This window comes from Erinaceus europaeus, chromosome 3 (genome assembly GCF_950295315.1).
Source record: "Erinaceus europaeus chromosome 3, mEriEur2.1, whole genome shotgun sequence".
Classification (NCBI taxonomy): domain Eukaryota; kingdom Metazoa; phylum Chordata; class Mammalia; order Eulipotyphla; family Erinaceidae; genus Erinaceus; species Erinaceus europaeus.
In genome coordinates this window covers 185,052,185-185,077,182 of record NC_080164.1, presented here as the reverse complement: position 1 = coordinate 185,077,182, position 24,998 = coordinate 185,052,185, and the positions used below count along the sequence as shown (strand labels likewise).

Below are 24,998 nucleotides of genomic sequence, written 5' to 3'. Positions count from 1 at the left end.
GACGAGCAGACACGCAGAGACGAGCAGACACGCAGAGATGTGCAGAGATGCACAGACACGCAGAGACGTGCAGAGACGAGCAGAGATGAGCAGAGACATGCAGAGATGAACAGAGACACGCAGAGACGTGCTGACATCCAGGAGGTGCCTTTGGGAGCCACTCAGGACAGCGGTGTCCACTGGCAGGTGCCGAGTCAGCTGGGTTCGAGCCCATCACCACTGTCGCCAGTGACCGTCTGTCCTCTCCCTTTTGCTTTTTCTGCCACCAGAGTCCTGGCGGCCTTTTTCTATGTTTTCATTTGACAGGACAGAGAGGAACATAGAGGGAGACAGACAGACAGCTGCAGCCTGGCTTCACTGCTCATGACGCTTCCCCCGCTGGTGAGGAGCCAGGAGTTGGAGCCACATCCGTCAGTCTGGCCCCTAGAGCTGCCTTCCCACCTCCGGCCTGGCCCCTTCAGCCCCCACAGCAAGAGGGCAGCCTGGAGGCAGTGTGGCCTCTGGTCCAATAGGAGGACAAGGGGAGGGAAGCCCAGTGGCTGGTCCCACGAGCTGAGGCCACGGGCTCAGGGTCCCGGTGCCCGTCGTGTCTGCAGCATCTAGTCAACCTGCTGCCAGGCTATGCCACAGGGCTCCGCCGCGGCACCCTGAGCAGCCCAGCTGCCGGAGCAGGACGGCCAAGCTGGACAGCCAGCATCCCGTGCTCCGTGATGCTCAGCTTCTAATTAAAAGGGGGGCAGGGGCACCCATTACATGGTGCAAGGACCCAGGTTCAAGCCCCTGGTCGCCACCTGCAGGCAGAAAGCTTCACAAGTGGTGGAGCAGGGCTGTCTCGGTCTCTACCCTCCCCCTCAGTTTCCGTATCTTAATAATAAACGTTTAAAATAAGACTTAGGGAAGATAGCATAGTGGTTATGCGGAAAGAGGACAAGGCAATGGTGCAGCCAGTTAAGTGCACGTAGTACTAAGCACAAGAACCTGCCCAAGGACCCAAGTTCAAGGGCCCCCACTCCCCACCTGCAGGGGGAAGCTTCACAAGCAGTGAGGCAGGGCTCCGGGTGTCTGTGTCTGTCCCTCTCTATCTCCCCTCCTCTCTCAATTTCTCTGTGCTGTCAAATAAAGTATGGCCACTAGAAGCAGTGGATTCATAGTCCCAGCACTGAGCCCCTGTGAGAACCCTGGAGGCAAAGTAAATTAATTAAATGATAAAAGCTAAAAAAAAAAAAAAAAGATTTTTCATGCCCGAGGCACCAAAGGTCCCACACCAGCCTAAACTGAAGCAGGGCGGGGCCCTAGGACACACACACACACACACACACACCCAGTACAGACAGGACCTAAGTCCCTAACTTGATTTCCAGGGGAGTGCTGTGAGGGTGGGAGTCCAATAGAAGGCAGATGCGGGCTCAGGGCAGGCTGGCAGTGAGGTCACCAGAGGAGTTGGATAAAAGCCTCCTAGGAATGCTCCCTTTCAGCTGGAGCCCCCCCCCCCCCCCCACACACACACACACACATACACGGGCAAGGCAGGTCCCATGCTGAAAGGGCCAGGGCCTCTTCCTGGGCAGGGCTGTCCAACCATTCTTCCCTCCACTATGTGACCCCACCTGAACCTCCAAACAAGAGTCTGTGGCTGCAGTTAGCCCAGTCAGCAACAAGGTGACGCGGGTCAAGGTTCTCATCTTTATTGCGCAGTATCACTCCATACAAAAGCAATAGAAACATAAGTCTTAACAAGTTAAAAATTGAGTATCTGAACAAGTCTGTACACATTATCATTTACAGCAATTTTACATGGTAAATTAACGAACAGTAAAAAGAAACAGTGTTCCCAGACCCACCCGAAGACTGTAAAGACCCACCCAGCACTATGCACACAGACCTGGTAACCTAACAGCTTTGTTCAATGCTGTGTGAGGGCCAAGCTGCCACCTGGGCATACTGACAGGAGGTCAGAAGCCCTAAAGGCAGCTGGTTCTATGAATACTTAAGATACCAACAAAGCGAAGCTCGACTGGTCCCAGCTGAACCCAGTTCCACCCTCCGACATGGAGCAAAACAGCTCAAATGCCCGTGGGCAGCCGGTTCAAGTGCACTTGGAAGAAGGAGTGATCAAGCCATTAGATGTCGCAAGTTCAGCTTTCCTTGGATTAAGTTCCATTTACAATGTAAAACATGCCAAATATATTCACACCACATAAAATTAACGTCTAAGAAACAACAATGCTGTGAACAGAAACCGCCATCTCCACGTGTGCTTGTGGCCGTGACAAGCCGGCTGCTCCCAGTGGCCTCCAGGGGGCACCCGTCAGCTCGTAGCCGTGAAGGGTTTCAAGGGCTCGGTCAAACAGGCTTCCAAATCAAACTCATCGCCCACTCCACAGTCCAAGTGTCTGACCTTGGTGGGTGTGCCAGAGTACATGTCCTAGAAGACAGGCGAGGGGCGTGACCAGATGCTCACAGAGCACGGTTTCCTCTACTCTGCAAAAGTCAGGTTACTCGGGAGAAAGAAAAGCGACCAGCCCACTGAAATTGAGTTCATAGCTAGAGGTGTCAAATCTCTACCCAGCAGTCTGAGCCCACAGCCATGAGGGAGCTGGTATGTCACCAGGTGTCACTCAGCAGCTGCTTCAGCTCAAACAGACCTGAGAGCAGAAGACAGGACAGAGAAATTGAGAGGGGGTAGCCAGAGGCTCGAACCTGGGTCCACTCAACTGCGTGTGCCAAACCTAGCCCTTCCCAGAACCTTTTGCTTTTAAATGGAAATGGCAGAACTGAACCCCAAACCCCAAGGAAGGTGACCACTTATATATGAGAACCACACTTCAGTTTATACTTGGCTATAAAGTGACACATGTTGTCACCAATTGGCCCACAGAAACAGAAGAGGTAAGGGACTTACAAAGTTCTCCTGAGAGCTGGTCTGGGACTCGGAGCTGCTCCCTGCAGATTCTGTCTCCATCTCCCCAAGATCCACGGGGTGTCTGTGAGTGGAATAAGATGAGGCATCAACACTAACAAAGGACAGACAGCAACGTTCTCGAGAGCAAATGCACACACTGCCTGCTCCGAGAGGCAGGACCTCTCTCAAGATGGCCCAAGACGGACATCGGAGAGTCCTGGTGACCACCTGCCCCACTATACAGTCAACTACTCAAAGGGAGAGCTGACCCGCCACTGAGCTCTGGCTCAGGCTGCCACAGGGAACTGAACCTGGGACCTTTGGTGCCTCGTGCACAAGTCTCTCTGCAGAACCATGATGCTGTCTCCCAGCCCTTGTTAAATGCACGCTGGACGGCTCTTCTCAAGTTATTTCCACACCATCGGCACCCTTGTGAGCAGAAGCCCTAGTAAGAAGCTCACTTTGGGTGGGTGGGCACACACAAGTAGAGCGGCACAACACCCCTGACTGCACTCAGAAGGGCTGGGGGGCAGGCAGTGGTGCACCAGGTTAAGTGCACATGGTAGGAAGCACAGGCCCTGTGCGGAGGACTCCCCACCTGCAGGGCTTTCTTCACAAGCGGTGAAGCGGGTCTGCAGGTGTCTGTTTTTCACACTCCCTATCTTCCCCATCTCTCTCAGTTTCTCTCTGTCCTATCTGATAATAAAAAAAGTGCCGGCACCAGGCACCGAGCCCCGGCAACAACCCTGGAGACAAGGGGACCAAGCAAGCCAGGACTCGCCACCCGAACGGCAGCCGCCTCTGTCCCAGCGGGGAATCACAGAAACAGAGACGCACATTTCCTGCAAATCACATCCTTCTTCTGCTGGAGGGTCCCAAAAATGCAGAGCCACCTTCCAGAGTTTGATCTGCTGGTCCCATGAGCGCCGGCTGTACTTCTTGAATTTGTTGGGGGTCTTGGGATGAATGCCGGGCTGACGGAGGTGCCTGCAGGGAGAGGGAGATGGGCCTAGCACCCGGCACTCGCATCTGCACCTTACCATCATGACTAGCCAAGCCCGGAGATGAGCTGTCACGGAAGTGTAGACCAGGAACTACACAGAGCAAAGGAAACAAAAATACAGCCTTGCACCCAGGAGACAGTGCGGTGGCTAAGGCACCATAGTAGCAAACCAGGTTCGACACCCCCCACCCCTGCTGGCACCCCAGCAACGTCCTCATTCTCTCCTTAACATGTAAATCTTGGAGGGGGGCCGCCAAACCACTCAGGTGGCAAAGCAGTCCATCTGTCTGGAGCGCCAGCTTTGTTCTGCAAAGCCCAGCTTGGAGCCTGGATCTGCCAGCGGAGGAAATGGCGCCTGTCCTGTTACCTGGTCTGTATCTGTTCCTCTTTATGAAATGGTTGGCCCAAAGTGGTGAAGCCCCATGTGACACTCAACCTAGGCCTTCCCACCCCCCTGAAAAGTTAGGACTTTGTTCCTTTATAACTCATATGCTCTCGATAAGAAAACCTGAGTCCTGACCCTGTCAAGCTGCTGGACTTTCTAGTTCTGTACCTGTCGGCATGACGGAGACAGAACAGCACAGTGAGAGCATGCTAACTACAAACATGGGACTACGTCCTTTTCTTTCTTCCAGTTAAGACTGTTGTACAATCTTGGCCAGGCAGTGGCACACCTGGTTGAGCACTCACATTACAGTGTGCAAGGACCTGGGTTCAAGCCCCTGGCCCTACCTGCAGAGGGAAAGCTTCACAAGTGGTGAAGCAGAGATGCAGGTCGCTCTCTCTCTAGCCTTCTCTATATCTCCTCCTCTCTCAATTTCTGTCTCTATCCAATAATAAGATTTAAAAATGAGTTAAAATATTTTTGTAACTTAAAGTTGTATAAAACAATAAAAATCACACATTTAACAATTGTATAAGCCTGCTGCTCTGCTCGAGTTCTGAGAAATGGAAACATTACCCAACAGTCTAAATTATGAAGTGTTGTGAAATTCCTGTGCCCTGGGCTTGCAGCAGAGAGCTAGACTTTCTTTCTTCACACAGTAATGTCTACAAGTCACCTAAGAGTTCTTAACGGGTGTGATCTATTCCCAAAATCAGATTGGCGACCTCATCATCCATACTGTGGGTGCTTGGGGCATACGTGTACAATGCTACCAAGCCCAGGCCTACTTTTCCATCCTCTATCACTCCAAGGGAAAGAGACGAGGTATTGCTCCACCTGTGAAGCCCTGCTGGGTGTCAGTGCAGAGTGGGGGCTCTGACTGCTGTAAGGCTGCAAGCCCTCAAGAGCGAGCTTTCTCCTGGCCCCTCGGCAATTCTATGAACAGCAATGCCTGGCAAGTGGTTCCGGATTTGCCGAGAAACCAGGACTAACTACCTTGGCACTTCTTTAATGTAGCGGTCATAGGCAATGGTGTTCTTCCCATAGTTGATCTGCTTCTGTCTTCTCATGAGGACACTTTCGTCCGTCTCTAAGTCAGCTGGCACGACATAAGCAGACTCCTTCGAATCAGAACTAAGGAAAAAGAAATCCTTGTTCTCAAATTTTTTTCAATTAAGAAATGGACATATTTGGGAGTAGGGCTGTAGCACAGCAGGTTAAGCGCAGGTGGCGCAAAGCACAAGGACTGGCATGAGGATCCCGGTTCGAGCCCTGACTCCCCACCTGCAGGGGAGTCGCTTCACAGGCGGTGAAGCAGGTCTATAGGTGTCTATCTTTCTCTCCCCCTCTCTTTCTTCCCCACCTCTCTCCATTTCTCTCTGTCCTATCCAACAACTACGACAACAATAATAATTACAACAATAAAACAAGGGCAACAAGAGGGAATAAATAAATTAAATAAATATTAAAAAAAAAAAAGAAATGAACATATTTATCAGAAACGTTCATAGATATTTACCTTCCTGATGACGACTTTCTCTCTCTTCCAAAGTCATTTATGAGAAGTTTCCTTTTATACCTAGGAGCCAGAAAACAGTGCTATTTAAAGAAAGTAAAAATGTTACCTAAGTGCTATCAGACCTGAGTTGCCACTGGAAGAGAACCTTCCAAAGCGTTGTGACATGCACTGTAGAATGAGGAGCTGGTGACAGGCCCAGATGCATACCGTGCTATTTCTCTATTGACTCTGGTCCTCATTTCATCTTCTTCCACGGCACTTGCCCAGTCTCCACACCTAGAGCGGGGCTTGGGCCCTTCAGGAGTGGTGAAGCTGTAACAGACAGACACACAGTTGTATGTGAGCATGCTTCTCAAACTGGCCTGTTAGCCGAGCTTCCTTGACTACCTTTCTGTGCACTCAACGAGTGGCAGGCCAGCTAAATCATGAAGACAGCCACTGGGTGAGAAGGATGACACTACCATGAGAAAGTCTCAGCACCAAAGAGGACGCCTAACAAATTTGTGGGTTTTCCTCACTTGAAAAACAAAACAAAATGGGGGGGGGGGGAGGTCTGGGCAGTGGCACACTGGGTTAAGTGCACATAGCACAAAGCGCAAGGATTCCGGTTCCAACCTCCAGCTTCCCACCTGCAGGGGGTTGCTTCACAAGCGATGAAGCAGGTGTGCATGTGTCTATCTTCCTCTCCCCTCTCAATTTCCCTCTGTCCTATCCAAAACATTGGGGGGAAAATGGCCACAGGAGCAGTGGGTTTGTAATGCACGCACCAAGCCCCAGTGATTACCTTGGAGGCAAAAAAACAAAAATAAATTAAAAAAAAGCAAGGGTCTGGGAGTTGGGCAGTAGCACAGCGGTTTAAGTATAGGTGGCGCAAAGCGCAAGGACGGGCGTAAGGATCCTGGTTTGAGCCCCCGGCTCCCCACCTGCAGGGGGTCGCTTCACAAGCAGTGAAGCAGGTCTGCAGGTGTCTTTCTCTCCCCATCTTCCCCTCCTCTCTCCATTTCTCTCTGTCCTATCCAACAATGATGACATCAACAACAATAACAATAATAACTACAACAATAAAACAAGGTCAACAAAAGGGAATAAATATTTTTTTTTTAAAAAGCAAGGGCTTAAAAAAGAATTAGAGGGGGTCATCAGGCAGTAGCAGTGGGTTAAGCACACATGGTGCAAAGCACAAGGACCGGCATAAGGATTCCAGTTTGACTCCCCAGCTCCCTACCTGCCGTGGGGGGGGGGGGGTGTCACTTCACAAGCATTGAAGCAGGTCTGCAGGTGTCTGTGCTCTCCCCATCTCCATTTCTCTCTGTCCTATCCAACAACAACATCAATAACAATGATAATAATCACAACGATAAAAAAGGGGCAACAAAAGGGAAAAATAAAAAATAATTAGATAGGGGGCTGGGCAGTAGCACAGCAGGTTAAGCCACATGGCGTGAAGCACAAGGACTAGGGTAAGGATCCTGGTTCGAATCTACGGCCATACCACCCTGAACACGCCCGATCTCGGAAGGATCCTGGTTCGAGCCCCCAGCTCCCCACCTGCGGGGGGGGGGGGGTCTCTTCACAGGTGGTGAAGCAGGTCTGTAGGTGTCTGTCTTTCTCTCCCCCTCTTCTCTCCATTTCTCTCTGTCCTATCCAACAACGACAACAATAACAACCTTAAATAACAAGTATAACAAAAAGGAAAAAAATAATTAAATAACATACTGTGCTGAGCACAGAGGCCGACATATAAAAGGCACCTAGAAAACTGAGGCAAATGCTGACGAACTCAATGACTCTGACTGCAACACACTGAGGTGATAAGGAAGGAGAATCTACAGCAGTCCTGCTACACTGGGACTTAATCTGCTGACAGATACCTTCTCAGCACTTGGGTTAAGCTTCATGAGTCTGGTTCTAGTCAGAGCTCAAGGAGATCTACACTCAAGATCAGGCACTGTGAAAGCATCTGGCTCGAAGCCAAGAATTCTGATAGCAAGAATTACTGGCATGTCTGTTACTTATAGATTAGAGGTGAAGTTACATTTCTTTGTCCTGGTTTTCTACTGGTCATCACTGGTTATCAAAAGCAGACACTTGTGGTCCGGGAGGTGGCGCAGTGATAAAGCTTTAGACTCTTAAGCATGATGTCTTGAGTTCGATCCCCAATAGCATATGTGCCAGAGTGATGTCTGGTTCTTTCTCCTCCTATCTTTCTCATGAATAAAAATCTTAAAAAAAAAAAAAAACACTAACTTTAACTGTACCAATAAGCAACCTTATATATCCCAGATGTATGCCTTTAAAAATGTAACTAAAACAACAAAGTGAAATCTCTTCTCAAGTGGCCTCCCCCAGGGCTCTGTTCTGGCTCCTACGCTATTTAATATTTACATCAATGACCTCCCAGAAACTTCTTCAAGGAAGTTCATCTACGCCGACATAGATGCAACTCAGGCATCCAAGTTCGACATCCTCGAGGAAACACTCACGAAAGACATGTCTTTGATATCTGATTACTGTAAAAAATGGCGACTAATTCCTAGCACTGCAAAAACGGTATCATCTGTTTTCCATCTACACCATGCCTCGGCCTCGCGTGAGCTTTATGTGCAGCTTAACGATACGAGAATCCGGCATGAAGCCCAGCCAGTCTATCTTGGCGTTACTCTCGATCGCACCCTGTCATTTCACAAACATCTCATAAAAACTGCAGCAAAGGTGGGCGCGAGGAACAACATCATTGCAAGACTGGCCAGCTCCACATGGGGCGCGAGCGCTTCCACACTGCGATCATCCTCTCTGGCATTCTGCTATTCCACTGCAGAATACTGTGCCCCAGTATGGTTCCGTAGCCCCCATGTCCACTTGGTCGATTCCAAATTATATTCCTCCATGAGGATCATTTCTGGAACCATCCGTTCCACCCCGGTTCCATGGCTGCCAGTTCTTAGCAACATCGCCCCACCAGATATTCGTTGGGATGCGGCATCATCTAAGTTCATTTCCCACGTCTACGCTCGACTGGACCTGCCAATATACGCGGTTATCTTCGCCCACCCTGTCCAACGCTTGACGTCTCGTCACCCAATCTGGTCCCCTACACCTACACTGAACTTCTCTGTTCCAGATTCTTGGAAACAGAGTTGGCAGTCAGCTGAGGTCAAGAACAAACACCTCATCACAGACCCCTGCGAGCGTCAACCCGGCTTTGACCTAGCACGTTATGGTTGGGCCCTCCTCAATCGCTATCGAACAGGCCATGGCCGGTGCGCCGCTATGTTCCATCGCTGGGGAGCCAGAGACGACCCGAACTGCCCCTGCGGCCCCAGACAGACTATGACCCACATAGTCAACGACTGCCACCTCTCCAGATTCAAAGGAGGTCTCGAAACTTTACATCAGGCTCAACCTGACGCTGTTAACTGGCTTCGGAAGAATGGCAAACGCTAGAAGAAGAAGTGAAATCTCTGATCATGTCCTTACCGTTCTTCCTCTCTACTACACCAGGGAAATTCAAACTGGACTGAAAAGTAATTTCCAGGTTCTAAAAATGGTTGGCAGGGCCTAGGACCAATTTAATGAATTTTAAAATGACTCTGTTTTACCTTACTAGAGACCCCTCCAGGTCAACACTGTCATGACATGTCTTGAAAGTCTCTCTCAACATCTCAGAAGTACAAAAAAGACTCTTTCAGGGGGGTCAGCCGGTAGCGCATCAGTTAAGTGCACAAAACACTAAGTGCAAAGACCCAGTTTGAGCTTCACAAGCAGTGAAAAAGGTCTGCAAGTGCCTCTCCCTTTTAAATTATTTTTATTATCTTTACTTATTAGATACAGCCAGAAATCAAGAGGGTAGGGGGAGATAGGGAAAGAGAAACACCTGCAAAGCTTTCCCCCTGCAGGTGAGGACCAGGGGCTTGAACCCAGGAACATGTGCGCTCAACCAGGTGCACCACTACCCAGCTCTTTCTCCCCCATCTCTCTCAATTTCTCTCTGTCCTGTCCAATAAAATGGGGGAAAATGGCCTGCAGGAGCAGTGGATTTGTAGTGCCAGCACCAAGCCCCAGCAATAAGCCTGGAAGTAAAGAAAAACAAGAAAGAACAATAACAACAACAAAAACTACCTTTCAGGGGCTAAGCCCATTTCCTGAATTAGGCAGGCAGCTCCAGCAAGCTACCCTGTCTTCACACAAGAGCAGCTCTGACAGACACCAAAGCCCAGTTTACAGTCAACAACCTCCTTACACACCCCCAGGCTCAGGTGGAGTGGCTTCTCCTCACTAGTCACCACAGGAGACCTCTGGAGAAGTAACGTGCACAGAGCAAACCAGGACATGAGCGGTCCGCCACGCGGGAGCAAGGGGACCCCAGCAGCAGGGGAACTGGGGTGGAGAGGAGCTAGGGGTCCACCGCCAGCGACATGGAAGAGGCTCCTCTGGCGCAGCCGCTGTGGCTGGTGAGGCCTCTCTGGCTCCCTCCCCTCAGCTAGACCCAGACTTCTACACACTTCCTCCTCACTGCCTTTTATCTATCTAGAGAACAGTGGGGCGACAGCAGGTAGTTCTGTACACTCCCCTGCCTGAGGCTGTGAGGTCCCTGGTCCCATCCCCAGCACCACCGTCAGCCAGAGCTCAGCAGGGCTCTGCGGAAGGGGGACAAAAGGCAACAGCACCAAAGCACCAACCAATGCCCAGAGACCAGGTGCCTGGTGTGCGGTCGGCTCAGGAGGGCACCGGAGCAACCCCGACCCTCCTGACCGTGGACCCCACACTGGGACCCGGACCCTCCTGACCGAGGACCCCACACCGGGACCCCGACCCTGCTGACCGTGGACTCCACATCGGGACCCCGACCCTGCTGACTGTGGATCCCACACCGGGACCCCGACCCTGCTGACTGTGGACCCCACACCGGGACCCCGACCCTCCTGACTGTGGACCCCACACGGGGACCCCGACCGTCCTGACTGTGGACCCCACACCGGGACCCCGACCCTCCTGACTGTGGACCCCACACCGGGACCCCGACCCTGCTGACTGTGGACTCCACACCGGGACCCCGACCCTGCTGACTGTGGACCCCACACCGGGACCCCAACCCTGCTGACTGTGGACTCCACACCGGGACCCCGACCCTGCTGACTGTGGACCCCACACCGGGACCCCGACCCTGCTGACCGAGGACCCCACACCGGGACCCCGACCCTGCTGACCGAGGACCCCACACCGGGACCCCGACCCTGCTGACTGTGGATCCCACACCGGGACCCCCACCCTGCTGACTGTGGACCCCACACCGGGACCCCGACCCTCCTGATTGTGGACTCCACACCGGGACCCCGACCCTGCTGACTGTGGACTCCACACCGGGACCCCGACCCTGCTGACTGTGGACTCCACACCGGGACCCCGACCCTGCTGACTGTGGACTCCACACCGGGACCCCGACCCTGCTGACTGTGGACTCCACACCGGGACCCCGACCCTGCTGACTGTGGACTCCACACCGGGACCCCGACCCTCCTGACTGTGGACTCCACACCGGGACCCCGACCCTGCTGACTGTGGACTCCACACCGGGACCCCGACCCTCCTGACTGTGGACTCCACACCGGAGCGACGCCGACCCTGCTGACTGTGGACCCCACACCGGGACCCCGACCCTGCTGACTGTGGACCCCACACCGGGACCCCGACCTCGGCCCTGACTGAAGGGACCCGCCTGGGCCCAGGACCTCCTGCGGGGCGGCTGCTGAGACCGCCATGGCGGCGAGGTACCTCACCTGTCCGGCCGGACGGGGCCGTCGGCGTCGGGCGTCGTGTGGCGGCCGTCAGCTCTGCGCTTCCGGGCGGCGCCCCAGCGGACGGGGGACGGCGGGCTGAGGAGGAACGCGGTGAGACGAGTCGGTTCCCGACCCCCCCCGACCCGACCCCCGGCCCGACTCCCGGCCCGACCCCCGACCCGACCCCGACCCGACCCCCGGCCCGACTCCCGGCCCGACCCCCGACCCGACCCCCGACCCGACCCCCGGCCCGACTCCCGGCCCGACCCCCGACCTGACCCCGGCCCGACCCCCGACCCGACCCCCGACCCGACCCCGGCTCGACCCCCGGCCCGACCCCGGCCCACCTGGCGCGGCCGGCGCGACGGCCCTCGGACCTGGACGGACTGCGCGGGCGGGAGGCCATGGCGGCGCGGGGACGAGCGCGGGGCGGGGCTGAGGGCCGCGGCCGGGGCTGAGGCGCAGGGCCCAGGCGGGTGGGGGGCGAGGCCGGGGTGCGAGCGGGCCGCGAGCGCAGTGAGAGCGCGGCCCCGGGACCGAGTGGCCGCCGCCTCAGGCTCCGCCTCCGCCTCAGGCTCCGCCTCCGCCTCCGCCGGGCGAGACCATCGCGGGTCGGACTCGCGCCGCCCCGGGTGGGGGCCCGGGCCGGCGGCCGGGGTCACGGGGCTGCGGGGTCGAGAGCCGGGCGACACCGGCGGGGGCGAGGGATGCCGCTCGTCTGTCCGTCGGCCCGTCTGCCCGTCCGAGGGGACGACCCCGCCCCCCCCCGTGCACATGGACGCGGCCGGCGGGCGCGCGGCGCCTGCGCAGACGGCGGCGCGGTTGGCGGGAGACTCGGGCGCGCGGTGAGGACCTGGCCGGAAGCTCACCTCCCATTGGTCGGCGGCGGGGAGGGCGCGCCCGCCATTGGCCGGCCGGGCTCCCGTCGGCTCGCTTCACCGGCCGACCCGCGGCTGTCCACCCACGTCATTGGCCAGCCGCTCGGGGGGCAGGCCGCTCGCCTAATTGGTCGGCCCGGCGGGGGCGGGCTCGGTGCGGGCGGGAAGTGCGGACCAGGAAGTCGGCGCCGGGGCCCCGAGCGGGAGGCGGCTAAGTCGCGAGGGTCCCTCCCAATGGAGACGAAACACGGCAGCGTTTCACACAGCGGCTTCAGAAGTAGCTTTTACTGCAGCGCGTCCTTGGGCTAACAGGCCTGAAACCAGAGCCCCGTGGCCCCTAGGCGGCACCCACGGGCCGGCTGCCCCGTCCTGCCCACACGACCCACCCAGGCAGGGATCCCGAGCGCGCGGCCGGCGGCCAGCCCTCCCGCAGCCGCAGTGTCCCCGGGGGGCAGAGCAAGCCCACGGCACACCCTGCGGCCCGCGATGGCGCCAGGACGGGCGCGCCATCGGCGAGCTCCGTGAGATGAAGGCAAGTGCCTCGCTCCGGGCAGCAGTGGAGGCGCAAGGGGACCAGCTCGAATGCCCAGCCTGGCAGGTCCCCACCGCGGCCACCATCTTCAACAGCAGTCCCCTCCGCCAGGGGCCCAGGGCGGCGCAGGCCAGCTCAGCGCACGGCACACACGTCCAGGATGCAGAAGTGGGCTCGGCAGGTGGGGCAGGGCACTCGGCTGGCCAGCCAGGTGTCGGGGCGCTGCGGGTCCTGGCGGCTGGCAAACCACTTGCCCATGCAGGTGAGGCACCACATGGGGCGGCAGTAGCACTGCTGGCACTCGCCCTCGGCCACCTCCTGGCAAGTCTTCACCAGCTTCACAGCCGCACGCGTCTGCATGCAACCGATACAGGCCTCCAGCTCCTGTGGGCAGGTGGAAAGGCGGGCAGAAGTGGGGGGAGTGTGCAGGCATGCCCCCCGCCCCGCCCCACCAGCCTGCTAGCATACCTGGCAGCTGGGAACAGTGTAGGCCGGATTCACCTCCACCAGGGAGGCAAACGTCTCCAGGAACAGGTCGCCTAGGCTCTGGCGGATGACCACGTTGGCCGCACTGCGGATGGGCGCCCGTAGCTTCTCACACAGCTCCCCGTACTCGGCGGCGTTCAGCCTGCAGCGAGAGGACGGGTGCTGCTGGACAGAAGCCAGACTCTGGTGACCCACAGCCTGGCACAAAGCCGGGAAGCCAACATGGGGGCTTAGGCACCGTCAGCTGCGAGAAGGAGGGCAGCCAGCCAACCTGCCAGAGGCCCAGCCCCCCTGACACAAGGAAAGAGAGTGACCACCAAAGCTGGCCACAGCCTGGATGAGTCTTCAGGACTTGGGGTTAAAGCAGGGAGCTGCCCAGGAAGCAGTGCAAAATGGCTCAGGGCATAGTATGGAGAGAGGGTGCGAGCGGGGGGCCAGGGAGCACGGGACCAGGAGGGCGTCTCAGAAGAGACGGCTGGCAGCAGTCCAGAGTTACTGTAGTCAGCACCAGGGTCAGGCACACACGCCAGCAAACCTGGCCCCCCCCACCGCCCAGCCCCTACCGGATGTCGAAGGCCTGCACGGCGGAGTCGAGTCCAGCCACTCGGATGGTCAGCAGCTGCACGGGCAGCTGCGAGTCGGGTGACAGCTCATGTTGCTGCGACTGAGTCACGGTCAGGTGCACATCCTGCTGCTGGGCCACGTGTACCCGGTACGTGGTCACTTTCATCACCCACGTGTCTGTCACGATCACTCGAGCCCCTGGAGCACCCGTGGCAAACTTATCGATCCGCCGGAACTCGGTATTGATGGAGCTGGCCACAGCCCGCCAGTCAGACTGCGGCAGAGCGTACAAAGCCAGCGTGCGAGCCAGCGGGTGCCTCGCCCAGCCACCCTGGGCCCAGTAGAGGATCAGGGCACAGGCAGCTGCAGGCAGGGCCACAGCCAGCAGGAGGAAAAGCTGCCACGCTTCCGGGGCCTGGCCAGGGACATAGAGCTGCTTCTCTGATGCGGCGAAGCACATGCCCACATAGTAGCCTGCAAGGGACAGCTCAATCAGGGGGCCGCCACTGGGGGGGCACCCTCTCCAGTCCTCAGTCCCCACTTGGCACCTTTGCTCTGGTCTAGGAGGCCAGGGGACCACCAAGGCCCCAAGTGAAGGTGTCATGAGAGGAAAAACTGCTTTAATCTACTGATTACACGATGCACTAAGAAAACAAAGGTAAAAGTGCAAGGATGTCAGTCACCACTTGCTGCCCGCACCTCAGGGCCCGCCCCCAGGGACAGCAGGAGGAATCATCTCCACAGACTCACCTAGTGGATACTCTTTAAAAAATGTTTCAAGACAAGATGATAAGAGGACAAGGCCCTGTCTGGAAATTTTGAGGAGCCTCACAAAGCACCCTGCATTTTTCTGCCTCCAGGAGCCTGGCATTCCTTAAAACATTAAGCCAGCTCCCCCTGCATTCCTGATACTATGCCCTATCTACGTAATCATTGTTTTGCCTGAAAGACCCCCACCCATTCCATTCCTTTAATCGATCTTCTTTCTACCCTCAAGACCCTCCCTGCCTGCCTGCAGGGTATTATTAATCCTACCAGTTAAAACCCTCGCAACAGTTGCTAAGGAAGTTCCTGCCTTTCCAGCCCCTTTTGCCTTTCTCCTCCCCTTTCCTAGCCATTTCCATTTCCGACTTGCCACTTCCGGGTCTTTTTTTTTTTTTTAGTATTTTATTTATTTATTCCCTTTTGTTGCCCTTGTTGTTTTATTGTTGTAGTTATTATTGTTGTCGTTGTTGGATAGGACAGAGAAATGGAGAGAGGAGGGGAAGACAGAGAGGGGGAGAGAAAGACAGACACCTGCAGACCTGCTTCACTGCCTGTGAAGCGACTCCCCTGCAGGTGGGGAGTCAGGGGCTCGAACCGGGTCTGTCTTTTAAAAGCCTTGGCTCTCTGATCAATAGAGATATTGTATTGCCTCGCCGTATGTGCTTGGTTCCTGAGTCATCTCCCTCGCGTTGCTGAGTAGCAGCCCAGGCTGGCTCCGGTCAAGTTCTCTCCAACCCAGAGAGTATAAGCCCGGGAAGAGGCACCCCCACGCTAGCCCGGCAGGCCCTACTTCAGCGGCCATGCCGGGGCTTGAGTCTGCCCTGGGGTGGAGGTGGCCCAGCCCCCCGGATTCCGAGAGGACCAGGCCACGGAGCTTGTTCCCACGCAGAAACCAGCCACCAAACCTGGGGAGTCAGCAGCCCCAGCCTCACTGTCACTACAGCACTGGGTCCTCAGCTCCCAGGGACATCAGCCACCAGCTCATTCAACTACTGGCCCTGCCCGGCTTGAGCTTGAACCCCAGGGTTCCTGCAATCTCAATAGACCCCAGACCCGCCTTGTCGGACAAGGTCCAGCCACCCAGGTCACATTCTCCTGACAGGCCCCCCCCCCGACCCCCTTCTCCTCACAAGGTCCCAGAAACCCTTCTGACAGGCCCCCTAGACCCCCTTCTCCTAACATTCGTCCCACAGACCCCTTTCTCCTGACAGGGTTCCCCAGATCCCCATCTCCTGTCAAGGTCCCCCAGACTACCATCTCCGGTCAGGGTCCCCCAGAACCCCATCTCCTGTCAAAGTCCCAGACCCCCTTCTCCTGTCAGGGTCCCCCAGAATCCCATCTCCTGTCAAGGTCCCAGACCCCCTTCTTCTGACAGTGTCCCCCAGACCCCTTCTTTTTTAAATATTTTTTTGTTACCCTTGTTTTTTATTGTTGTAGCTATTATTGATGTCATTGCTGGATGGGACAGAGAGAAATGGAGAGAGGAGGGGAAGACAGAGAGGGGGAGAGAAAGACAGACACCTGCAGACCTGCTTCATCGCCTGTGAGGCGACTCCCTTGCCAGTGAGGAGCCAGGGGCTCGAACCCTATGCTGGCCCTTGCGCTTTGCACCACATGCACTTAACCCGCTGTGCTACTGCCCGACTCCCAGGACCATCTACTGACAGGGTCCCCCAGACCTTTGTTTCCTGACAGGGTTCCCCAGACCCTTGTTTCCTCACAGGATCCCCCAGACCCCCGTTTCCTGATAGGGTCCCCTAGACCCCTGTTTCCTGACAAGATACTCAGACCCCCTGTTGTATGCTTCACATTGGTTTGGTCTCGTTCTCCCCCCGCCAGGAGAATTGGTTTGGCCCTTGCTAGTTTCTGGCCTGGCTTTCTCCCCGCCCCCTATACTAAGGACCTGCAGAGTCCCAGCAGGAGCAGCTGAAGGGAAGAATGATGGGGGAGGCACATGGTGCGGTGATTTGCCCGTTCATGAATAAAGATTAAACTGCAGCTTCTCAACCCAGCCGTGTGTCTCTGGTCGTCTCTGTCTACCGCTGCGACGCTAGCCTGGCCTGCTGAAGCCAGTCCGAACTTTAACAACAAATGGCACACACGTGGACCTGACCTGCGCATCTCTCAGATAAGTGAAGACAATTTGGCTACCTATACACTATGGCCTTCTCTTCTGCTTGTGAAGAGATCTCCAAAAGTCTCTGCCCTTTCTTCACGAGACTGTTTCGCTGTTTCTGGAACATTTATCTCTGGACCACTCTGTGGTTTCCGCCCAACGCCAGCCTGCAGGAGCCTGACAGGGTCACCAGACCTGTTTCCTGACAGGATCCCCAGACCCCCTTCTCCTGACAGGGGCCCCAGACACACTTCTCCTGACAGGGGCCCCAGACACCCTTCTCCTGACAGGGGCCCCAGACCCCTGTTTCCTGACAGGATCCCCAGACCCCCTTCTCCTGACAGGATCCCCAGACCCCCTTCTCCTGACAGGGTCCCCAGACCCCCTTCTCCTGACAGGGTCCCCAGACCCCCTTCTCCTGACAGGATCCCCAGACCCGCTTCCCCTGGCAAAGTTCCCAGGCCCCCTTCTCCTGACAGGATTCCCAGACCCCCTTCTCCTGACAGGATCCCCAGACCCGCTTCTCCTGACAGGGGCCCCAGACCCCTTTCTCCTGACAGGGTCCTCAGACCCCTTCTCCTGACAGGGGCCCCAGACCCCTTTTTCTGACAGGAGCCCCAGACCCCCTTCTCCTGACAGGGGCCCCAGACCCCCTTCTCCTGACAGGGGCCCCAGACCCCTTTCTCCAGACAGGGTCCCCCAGACCCCCTTCTCCTGACAGGATCCCCAGACCCCCTTCTCCTGACAGAGGCCCCAGACCCCCTTTTCCTGACAGGGGTCCCAGACCACCTTCTCCTGACAGGGTCGAGAGACCCCCTTTTTCTGATAGGATCCCAAGACCCCTTTCTCCTGACAGGGGACCCAGACCCCCTTCTCCTGACAGGATCCCTAGACCCACTTCCCCTGACAGAGTCCCCAGACCCCCTTCTCCTGACAGGGGCCCCAGGCCCCCATCTCCTGACAGAGGCCCCAGACCCCCTTTTCCTGACAGGGGTCCCAGACCACCTTCTCCTGACAGGGTCGAGAGACCCCCTTTTTCTGATAGGATCCCAAGACCCCTTTCTCCTGACAGGGGACCCAGACCCCCTTCTCCTGACAGGATCCCTAGACCCGCTTCCCCTGACAGGATCCCCAGAACCCCTTCTCCTGACAGGGGCCCCAGGCCCCCATCTCCTGACAGAGGCCCCAGACCCCCTTTTCCTGACAGGGGTCCCAGACCACCTTCTCCTGACAGGGTCGAGAGACCCCCTTTTTCTGATAGGATCCCAAGACCCCTTTCTCCTGACAGGGGACCCAGACCCCCTTCTCCTGACAGGATCCCTAGACCCGCTTACCCTGACAGGATCCCCAGAACCCCTTCTCCTGACAGGATCCCTAGACTCAAGTCCCCTGACAGAGTCCCCAGACCCCCTTCTCCTGACAGGGGCCCCAGGCCCCCTTCTCCTGACAGGATCCCAAGACCCCCTTTCTCCTGACAGAGTCCCCAGACCCCTTCTCCTGACAGGGGCCCCAGACCCCCTTCTCCTGACAGAGTCCCCAGACCCCCTTCTCCTGACAGAGTCCCCAGACCCCCTTCTCCTGACAGAGTCCCCAGACCCCCTTCTCCTGACAGGATCCCCAGACCCCGTTCTCCTGACAGGGTCCTCAGACCCCCTTCTCCTGACAGGATCCCCAGACCCCCTTCTCCTGACAGGGTCCCCCGACCCCTTTCTCCTGACAGGGGCCCCAGGCCCCCTTCTAATGACAGAGTCCCCAGACCCCCTTCTCCTGACAGGGTCCCCCGACCACTTTCTCCTGACAGGGGCCCCAGGCCCCCTTCTCCTGACAGAGTCCCCAGACCCCCTTCTCCTGACAGGGTCCCCCGACCCCTTTCTCCTGACAGGGGCCCCAGACCCCCTTCTCCTGACAGGATCCCCAGACCCCCTTCTCCTGACAGGCCCCAGATCCCCTTCTCCTGACAGGATCCCTAGACCCGCTTCCCCTGACAGAGTCCCCAGACCCCCTTCTCCTGACAGGATCCCCAGACCCCGTTCTCCTGACAGGGTCCTCAGACCCCCTTCTCCTGACAGGATCCCCAGACCCCCTTCTCCTGACAGGATCCCCAGACCCCCTTCTCCTGACAGTCCCCAGACCCCCTTCTCCTGACAGGATCCCCAGACCCCCTTCTCCTGACAGGATCCCCAGACCCCCTTCTCCTGACAGGATCCCCAGACCCCCTTCTCCTGACAGGGTCCCCAGACCCCCTTCTCCTGACAGGATCCCCAGACCCCCTTCTCCTGACAGGGTCCCCAGACCCCCTTCTCCTGACAGGATCCCCAGACCCCCTTCTCCTGACAGGATCCCCAGACCCCCTTCTCCTGACAGGATCCCCAGACCCCCTTCTCCTGACAGGATCCCCAGACCCCCTTCTCCTGACAGGATCCCCAGACCCCCTTCTCCTGACAGAGTCCCCAGACCCCCTTCTCCTGACAGGATCCCCAGACCCCCTTCTCCTGACAGGATCCCCAGACCCCCTTCTCCTGACAGGATCCCCAGACCCCCTTCTCCTGACAGGGTCCCCAGACCCCCTTCTCCTGACAGGATCCCCAGACCCCCTTCTCCTGACAGGGTCCCCAGACCCCCTTCTCCTGACAGGATCCCCAGACCCCCTTCTCCTGACAGGATCCCCAGACCCCGTTCTCCTGACAGGATCCCCAGACCCCGTTCTCCTGACAGGATCCCCAGACCCCGTTCTCCTGACAGGATCCCCAGACCCCGTTCTCCTGACAGGATCTCCAGACCCCGTTCTCCTGACAGGGTCCTCAGACCCCCTTCTCCTGACAGGGTCCCCAGAGCCCTTCTCCTGACAGGGGCCCCAGGCCCCTTTCTCCTGACAGGGGCCCCAGGCCCCCTTCTCCTGACAGAGTCCCCAGACCCCCTTCTCCTGACAGGGTCCCCGGACCCCTTTCTCCTGACAGGGGCCCCAGACCCCCTTCTCCTGACAGGATCCCCAGACCCCCTTCTCCTGACAGGGTCCCCCGACCCCTTTCTCCTGACAGAGGCCCCAGATCCCCTTCTCCTGACATGATCCCCAGACCCCCTTCTCCTGACAGGATCCCCAGACCCCCTTCTCCTGACAGGATCCCCAGACCCCCTTCTCCTGACAGGGTCCCCCGACCCCTTTCTCCTGACAGGGGCCCCAGGCCCCCTTCTCCTGACAGAGTCCCCAGACCCCGTTCTCCTGACAGGGTCCCCGGACCCCTTTCTCCTGACAGGGGCCCCAGACCCCCTTCTCCTGACAGGATCCCCAGACCCCCTTCTCCTGACAGGGTCCCCCGACCCCTTTCTCCTGACAGAGGCCCCAGATCCCCTTCTCCTGACAGGATCCCCAGACCCCCTTCTCCTGACAGGATCCCCAGACCCCCTTCTCCTGACAGGATCTCCAGACCCCGTTCTCCTGACAGGGTCCTCAGACCCCCTTCTCCTGACAGGATCCCCAGACCCCCTTCTGCTGACAGGGTCCCCCGACCCCTTTCTCCTGACAGGGGCCCCAGGCCCCCTTCTCCTGACAGAGTCCCCAGACCCCCTTCTCCTGACAGGGTCCCCCGACCACTTTCTCCTGACAGGGGCCCCAGAACCCCTTCTCCTGACAGGATCCCCAGACCCCCTTCTCCTGACAGGGTCCCCCAACCCCTTTCTCCTGACAGGGTCCCCCGACCCCTTTCTCCTGACAGGGGCCCCAGACCCCCTTCTCCTGACAGGGGCCCCAGACCCCCTTCTCCTGACAGGGGCACCAGACCCCCATCTCCTGACAGGCCCCAGATCCCCTTCTCCTGACAGGATCCCTAGAGCCACTTCCCCTGACAGAGTCCCCAGACCCCCTTCTCCTGACAGGGGCCCCAGACCACCTTCTCCTGACAGGGTCGAGGGACCCCCTTTTTCTGATTGGATCCCCAGACCCCTTTCTCCTGACAGGGGACCCAGAACCCCTTCTCATGAGGGGGCCCAGACCCCCTTCTCCTGACGGGCCCCAGACCCCCTTCTCCTGACAGGATCCCTAGACCCGCTTCCCCTGACAGAGTCCCCAGACCCCCTTCTCCTGACAGGGGCCACAGACCCCCTTCTCCTGACGGGCCCCAGACACCCTTCTCCTGACAGGATCCCTAGACCCGCTTCTCCTGACAGGATCCCCAGACCCCCTTCTCCTGACAGGGGCCCCAGACCCCCTTCTCCTGACAGAGTCCCCAGACCCCCTTCTCCTGACAGGATCCCCAGACCCCCTTCTCCTGACAGGGTCCTCAGACCCCCTTCTCCTGACAGGATCCCCAGACCCCCTTCTCCTGACAGGGTCCCCTGACCCCTTTCTCCTGACAGGGGCCCCAGGCCCCCTTCTCCTGACAGAGTCCCCAGACCCCCTTCTCCTGACAGGGTCCCCCGACCACTTTCTCCTGACAGGGGCCCCAGGCCCCCTTCTCCTGACAGAGTCCCCAGACCCCCTTCTCCTGACAAGGTCCCCCGACCCCTTTCTCCTGACAGGGGCCCCAGACCCCCTTCTCCTGACAGGATCCCCAGACCCCCTTCTCCTGACAGGCCCCAGATCCCCTTCTCCTGACAGGACCCCTAGACCCGCTTCCCCTGACAGAGTCCCCAGACCCCCTTCTCCTGACAGGGGCCCCAGACCACCTTCTCCTGACAGGGTCGAGGGACCCCCTTTTTTTCTGATAGGATCCCCAGACCCCTTTCTCCTGACAGGGGACCCAGAACCCCTTCTCCTGAGGGGGCCCAGACCCCCTTCTCCTGACGGGCCCCAGACCCCCTTCTCCTGACAGGATCCCTAGGCCCGCTTCCCCTGACAGAGTCCCCAGACCCCCTTCTCCTGACAGTGGCCCCAGACCCCCTTCTCCTGACAGAGTCCCCAGACCCCCTTCTCCTGACAGGATCCCCAGACCCCCTTCTCCTGACAGAGTCCCCAGACCCCCTTCTCCTGACAGGATCCCCAGACCCCGTTCTCCTGACAGGATCCCCAGACCCCATTCTCCTGACAGGATCCCCAGACCCCCTTCTCCTGACAGGGTCCCCAGACCCCCTTCTCCTGACAGGATCCCCAGACCCCCTTCTCCTGACAGGATCCCCAGACCCCCTTCTCCTGACAGGATCCCCAGACCCCCTTCTCCTGACAGGATCCCCAGACCCCCTTCTCCTGACAGGATCCCCAGACCCCCTTCTCCTGACAGGATCCCCAGACCCCCTTCTCCTGACAGGGTCCTCAGACCCCCTTCTCCTGACAGGATCCCCAGACCCCCTTCTCCTGACAGGGTCCCCTGACCCCTTTCACCTGACAGGGGCCCCAGGCCCCCTTCTCCTGACAGAGTCCCCAGACCCCCTTCTCCTGACAGGGTCCCCTGACCACTTTCTCCTGACAGGGGCCCCAGGCCCCCTTCTCCTGACAGAGTCCCCAGACCCCCTTCTCCTGACAGGGTCCCCCGACCCCTTTCTCCTGACAGGGGCCCCAGACCCCCTTCTCCTGACAGGATCCCCAGACCCCCTTCTCCTGACAGGCCCCAGATCCCCTTCTCCTGACAGGACCCCTAGACCCGCTTCCCCTGACAGAGTCCCCAGACCCCCTTCTCCTGACAGGGGCCCCAGACCACCTTCTCCTGACAGGGTCGAGGGACCCCCTTTTTTTCTGATAGGATCCCCAGACCCCTTTCTCCTGACAGGGGACCCAGAACCCTTTCTCCTGAGGGGGCCCAGACCCCCTTCTCCTGACGGGCCCCAGACACCCTTCTCCTGACAGGATCCCTAGACCCGCTTCCCCTGACAGAGTCCCCAGACCCCCTTCTCCTGACAGGGGCCCCAGACCCCCTTCTCCTGACAGAGTCCCCAGACCCCCTTCTCCTGACAGGATCCCCAGACCCCCTTCTCCTGACAGAGTCCCCAGACCCCCTTCTCCTGACAGGATCCCCAGACCCCGTTCTCCTGACAGGATCCCCAGACCCCATTCTCCTGACAGGGTCCCCAGACCCCCTTCTCCTGACAGGATCCCCAGACCCCCTTCTCCTGACAGGATCCCCAGACCCCCTTCTCCTGACAGGCTCCTCAGACCCCCTTCTCCTGACAGGATCCCCAGACCCCGTTCTCCTGACAGGGTCCCCCACCCCTTTCTCCTGACAGGGGCCCCAGACCCCCTTCTCCTGACAGGATCCCCAGACCCCCTTCTCCTGACAGGGTCCCCCGACCCCTTTCTCCTGACAGAGGCCCCAGACCCCCTTTTCCTGACAGGGTCCCCAGACCCCTATTTCCTGTCAGACCCCCCAGAACCTCAGAGGACACCCGGCAAGGCCACACCTGTCTCCTGGGCTCGGACCCCGGCTCCGTCGTGTGGCCGCGCCCACAGTGGCACCCACCGAGCCCGCACCCACCGAGCGGCTGCGCCAGGCCCGGGCCCGAGCCCGCACCCACCGAGCGGCAGCGCCGAGTGCAGCAGCAGCGTGGCGGCCGTGCGGCGCAGGTGGTGCGGCACGAAGGCGGCGTCCTCGCTGCCCAGCCAGCCCGACAGCAGGTTCTGCACCGTCAGCCCGGCCGAGCGGAACTCGGGCGGCGAGAACACGAAGCACACGGCCAGCACCAGGTAGGCCAGCGTGAAGGTCACCTCGGGGCTGTCCATGGCCGCGGGGGCGCGGGGGCGCCCGAAGCCCCGCGGCGGAGATGGAGGCCCGGCGCGGGGCAGCCTGGGAAAGAAGGGCCGGCCGCGGGGCCCTCTGGGAGGCGCAGTTCGGCGGCCGCGACCCTCCGTCCCCGCCCCGCAGCCCCAGCCCCGCCCGGCCTGCGCGGCCCTCACCCGGATGCGCAGCCGCCGGAAGGGGAGGGGCTTGGTTCGCGGCGGCGACTTCCCATTGGCCACCTGCTCCCGGCGCCCCGCCCACGACGCTCGCTGATTGGCCGCGCGCGCAAACCGTCGGTATTTGAATTAGCGGCGGCGGGCGGCTCCGGGCGGCGGCTTCTCCTCCGCTCCGTGCGGCCGGCAGGTGGGTCGGGCGGCGGCGGCGGTGGTGGCTGTAGGTGGGGCGGGGTGGGGGCGGCGGCAGGCGGGTCGTGGTGGGGGGCGGGCGGCGGGGCCTCCCCGGCGGACACACGGCGTCTCCCGGCCGCCGGCCGCACCCCCGGCGGCTCCCCAGCGCCTCGCCAACCCCGGGCACCTGCGCGGGCTCGCCCCTGGCGGAGAGGAGCCCTCTGCCCTCTGCCCTCTGCCCTCTGCCCTCTGCCCTCACTGGGGTTCCAGGCCCTTGGCGCCTCGGTGCTCGGGGCGGGAGCAGAGGGACCGCTTTGGGTTCCTTCACCGCCGGCGCCCTTGCTGTCACCCTGCCCGGCTCCTCCCGCGTCCCCTGCCCGCCACTGGCGCGTGTCCGGAGACCCTGCTGGGGATGAAGGGGAGGGTCTCCTGCTGGGGGGAGGGGGAGGGTCTCCTGCTGGGGGGAGGGGGAGGGTCTCCTGCTGGGGGGAGGGGGAGGGTCTCCTGCTGGGGGGAGGGGGAGGGTCTCCTGCTGGGGGGAGGGGGAGGGTCTCCTGCTGGGGGAGGGGGAGGGTCTCCTGCTGGGGGGAGGGGGAGGGGAGGGTCTCCTGCTGGGGGGAGGGGGAGGGTCTCCTGCTGGGGGGAGGGGGAGGGTCTCCTGCTGGGGGAGGGGGAGGGTCTCCTGCTGGGGGGAGGGGGAGGGTCTCCTGCTGGGGGAGGGGGAGGGTCTCCTGCTGGGGGGAGGGGGAGGGGAGGGTCTCCTGCTGGGGGGAGGGGGAGGGTCTCCTGCTGGGGGGAGGGGGAGGGTCTCCTGCTGGGGGAGGGGGAGGGTCTCCTGCTGGGGGGAGGGGGAGGGGGAGGGTCTCCTGCTGGGGGGAGGGGGAGGGGAGGGTCTCCTGCTGGGGGAGGGGGAGGGTCTCCTGCTGGGGAGGGGGAGGGTCTCCTGCTGGGGGAGGGGGAGGGTCTCCTGCTTGGGGGAGGGGAGGGGGAGGGTCTCCTGCTGGGGGGAGGGGAGGGGGAGGGTCTCCTGCTGGGGAGGAGGAGGGTCCCCTGCTGGGGGGAGGGGAGGGGGAGGGTCTC

At 59.4% G+C, this 24,998-nt stretch overlaps 2 protein-coding genes across 2 annotated transcripts; both read right to left on the bottom strand.

Annotated features, from left to right (window-relative positions):
• Positions 1-1,669: 1,669 nt before the first annotated feature.
• Positions 1,670-12,093, bottom strand: SLBP (stem-loop histone mRNA binding protein). The gene is made up of 8 exons (XM_060188380.1): positions 11,934-12,093; positions 11,587-11,682; positions 6,017-6,121; positions 5,810-5,869; positions 5,287-5,424; positions 3,740-3,889; positions 2,903-2,984; positions 1,670-2,425 (listed from the first exon to the last, which is right to left on the bottom strand). Exons 1-8 carry the CDS (start codon positions 11,990-11,992, stop codon positions 2,309-2,311), a joined length of 807 nt encoding a protein of 268 aa, XP_060044363.1. The 5' UTR covers positions 11,993-12,093; the 3' UTR covers positions 1,670-2,308.
• A 769-nt stretch (positions 12,094-12,862) lies between these two features.
• Positions 12,863-23,624, bottom strand: TMEM129 (transmembrane protein 129, E3 ubiquitin ligase). The gene is made up of 4 exons (XM_007537733.3): positions 23,369-23,624; positions 14,046-14,520; positions 13,465-13,624; positions 12,863-13,380 (listed from the first exon to the last, which is right to left on the bottom strand). Exons 1-4 carry the CDS (start codon positions 23,571-23,573, stop codon positions 13,132-13,134), a joined length of 1,089 nt encoding a protein of 362 aa, XP_007537795.2. The 5' UTR covers positions 23,574-23,624; the 3' UTR covers positions 12,863-13,131.
• Positions 23,625-24,998: the final 1,374 nt, after the last annotated feature.

Excerpts from the sequence above, each read along its gene's own strand:
- SLBP (XM_060188380.1), bottom strand. The coding sequence starts at position 11,992 with ATGGCCTCCCGCCCGCGCAGTCCGTCCAGGTCCGAGGGCCGTCGCGCC. Across the intron at positions 5,425-5,809 it reads AGAAAGTCGTCATCAGGAAG|TTCTGATTCGAAGGAGTCTG; the intron begins GTAAATATCTAT and ends CTTTTTCCTTAG. Across the intron at positions 2,426-2,902 it reads CCAGCTCTCAGGAGAACTTT|GACATGTACTCTGGCACACC; the intron begins GTAAGTCCCTTA and ends CCTGTCTTCTAG.
- TMEM129 (XM_007537733.3), bottom strand. The coding sequence starts at position 23,573 with ATGGACAGCCCCGAGGTGACCTTCACGCTGGCCTACCTGGTGCTGGCC. Across the intron at positions 13,625-14,045 it reads GTGCAGGCCTTCGACATCCG|GCTGAACGCCGCCGAGTACG; the intron begins GTAGGGGCTGGG and ends CTCTCGCTGCAG. Across the intron at positions 13,381-13,464 it reads ACACTGTTCCCAGCTGCCAG|GAGCTGGAGGCCTGTATCGG; the intron begins GTATGCTAGCAG and ends ACCTGCCCACAG.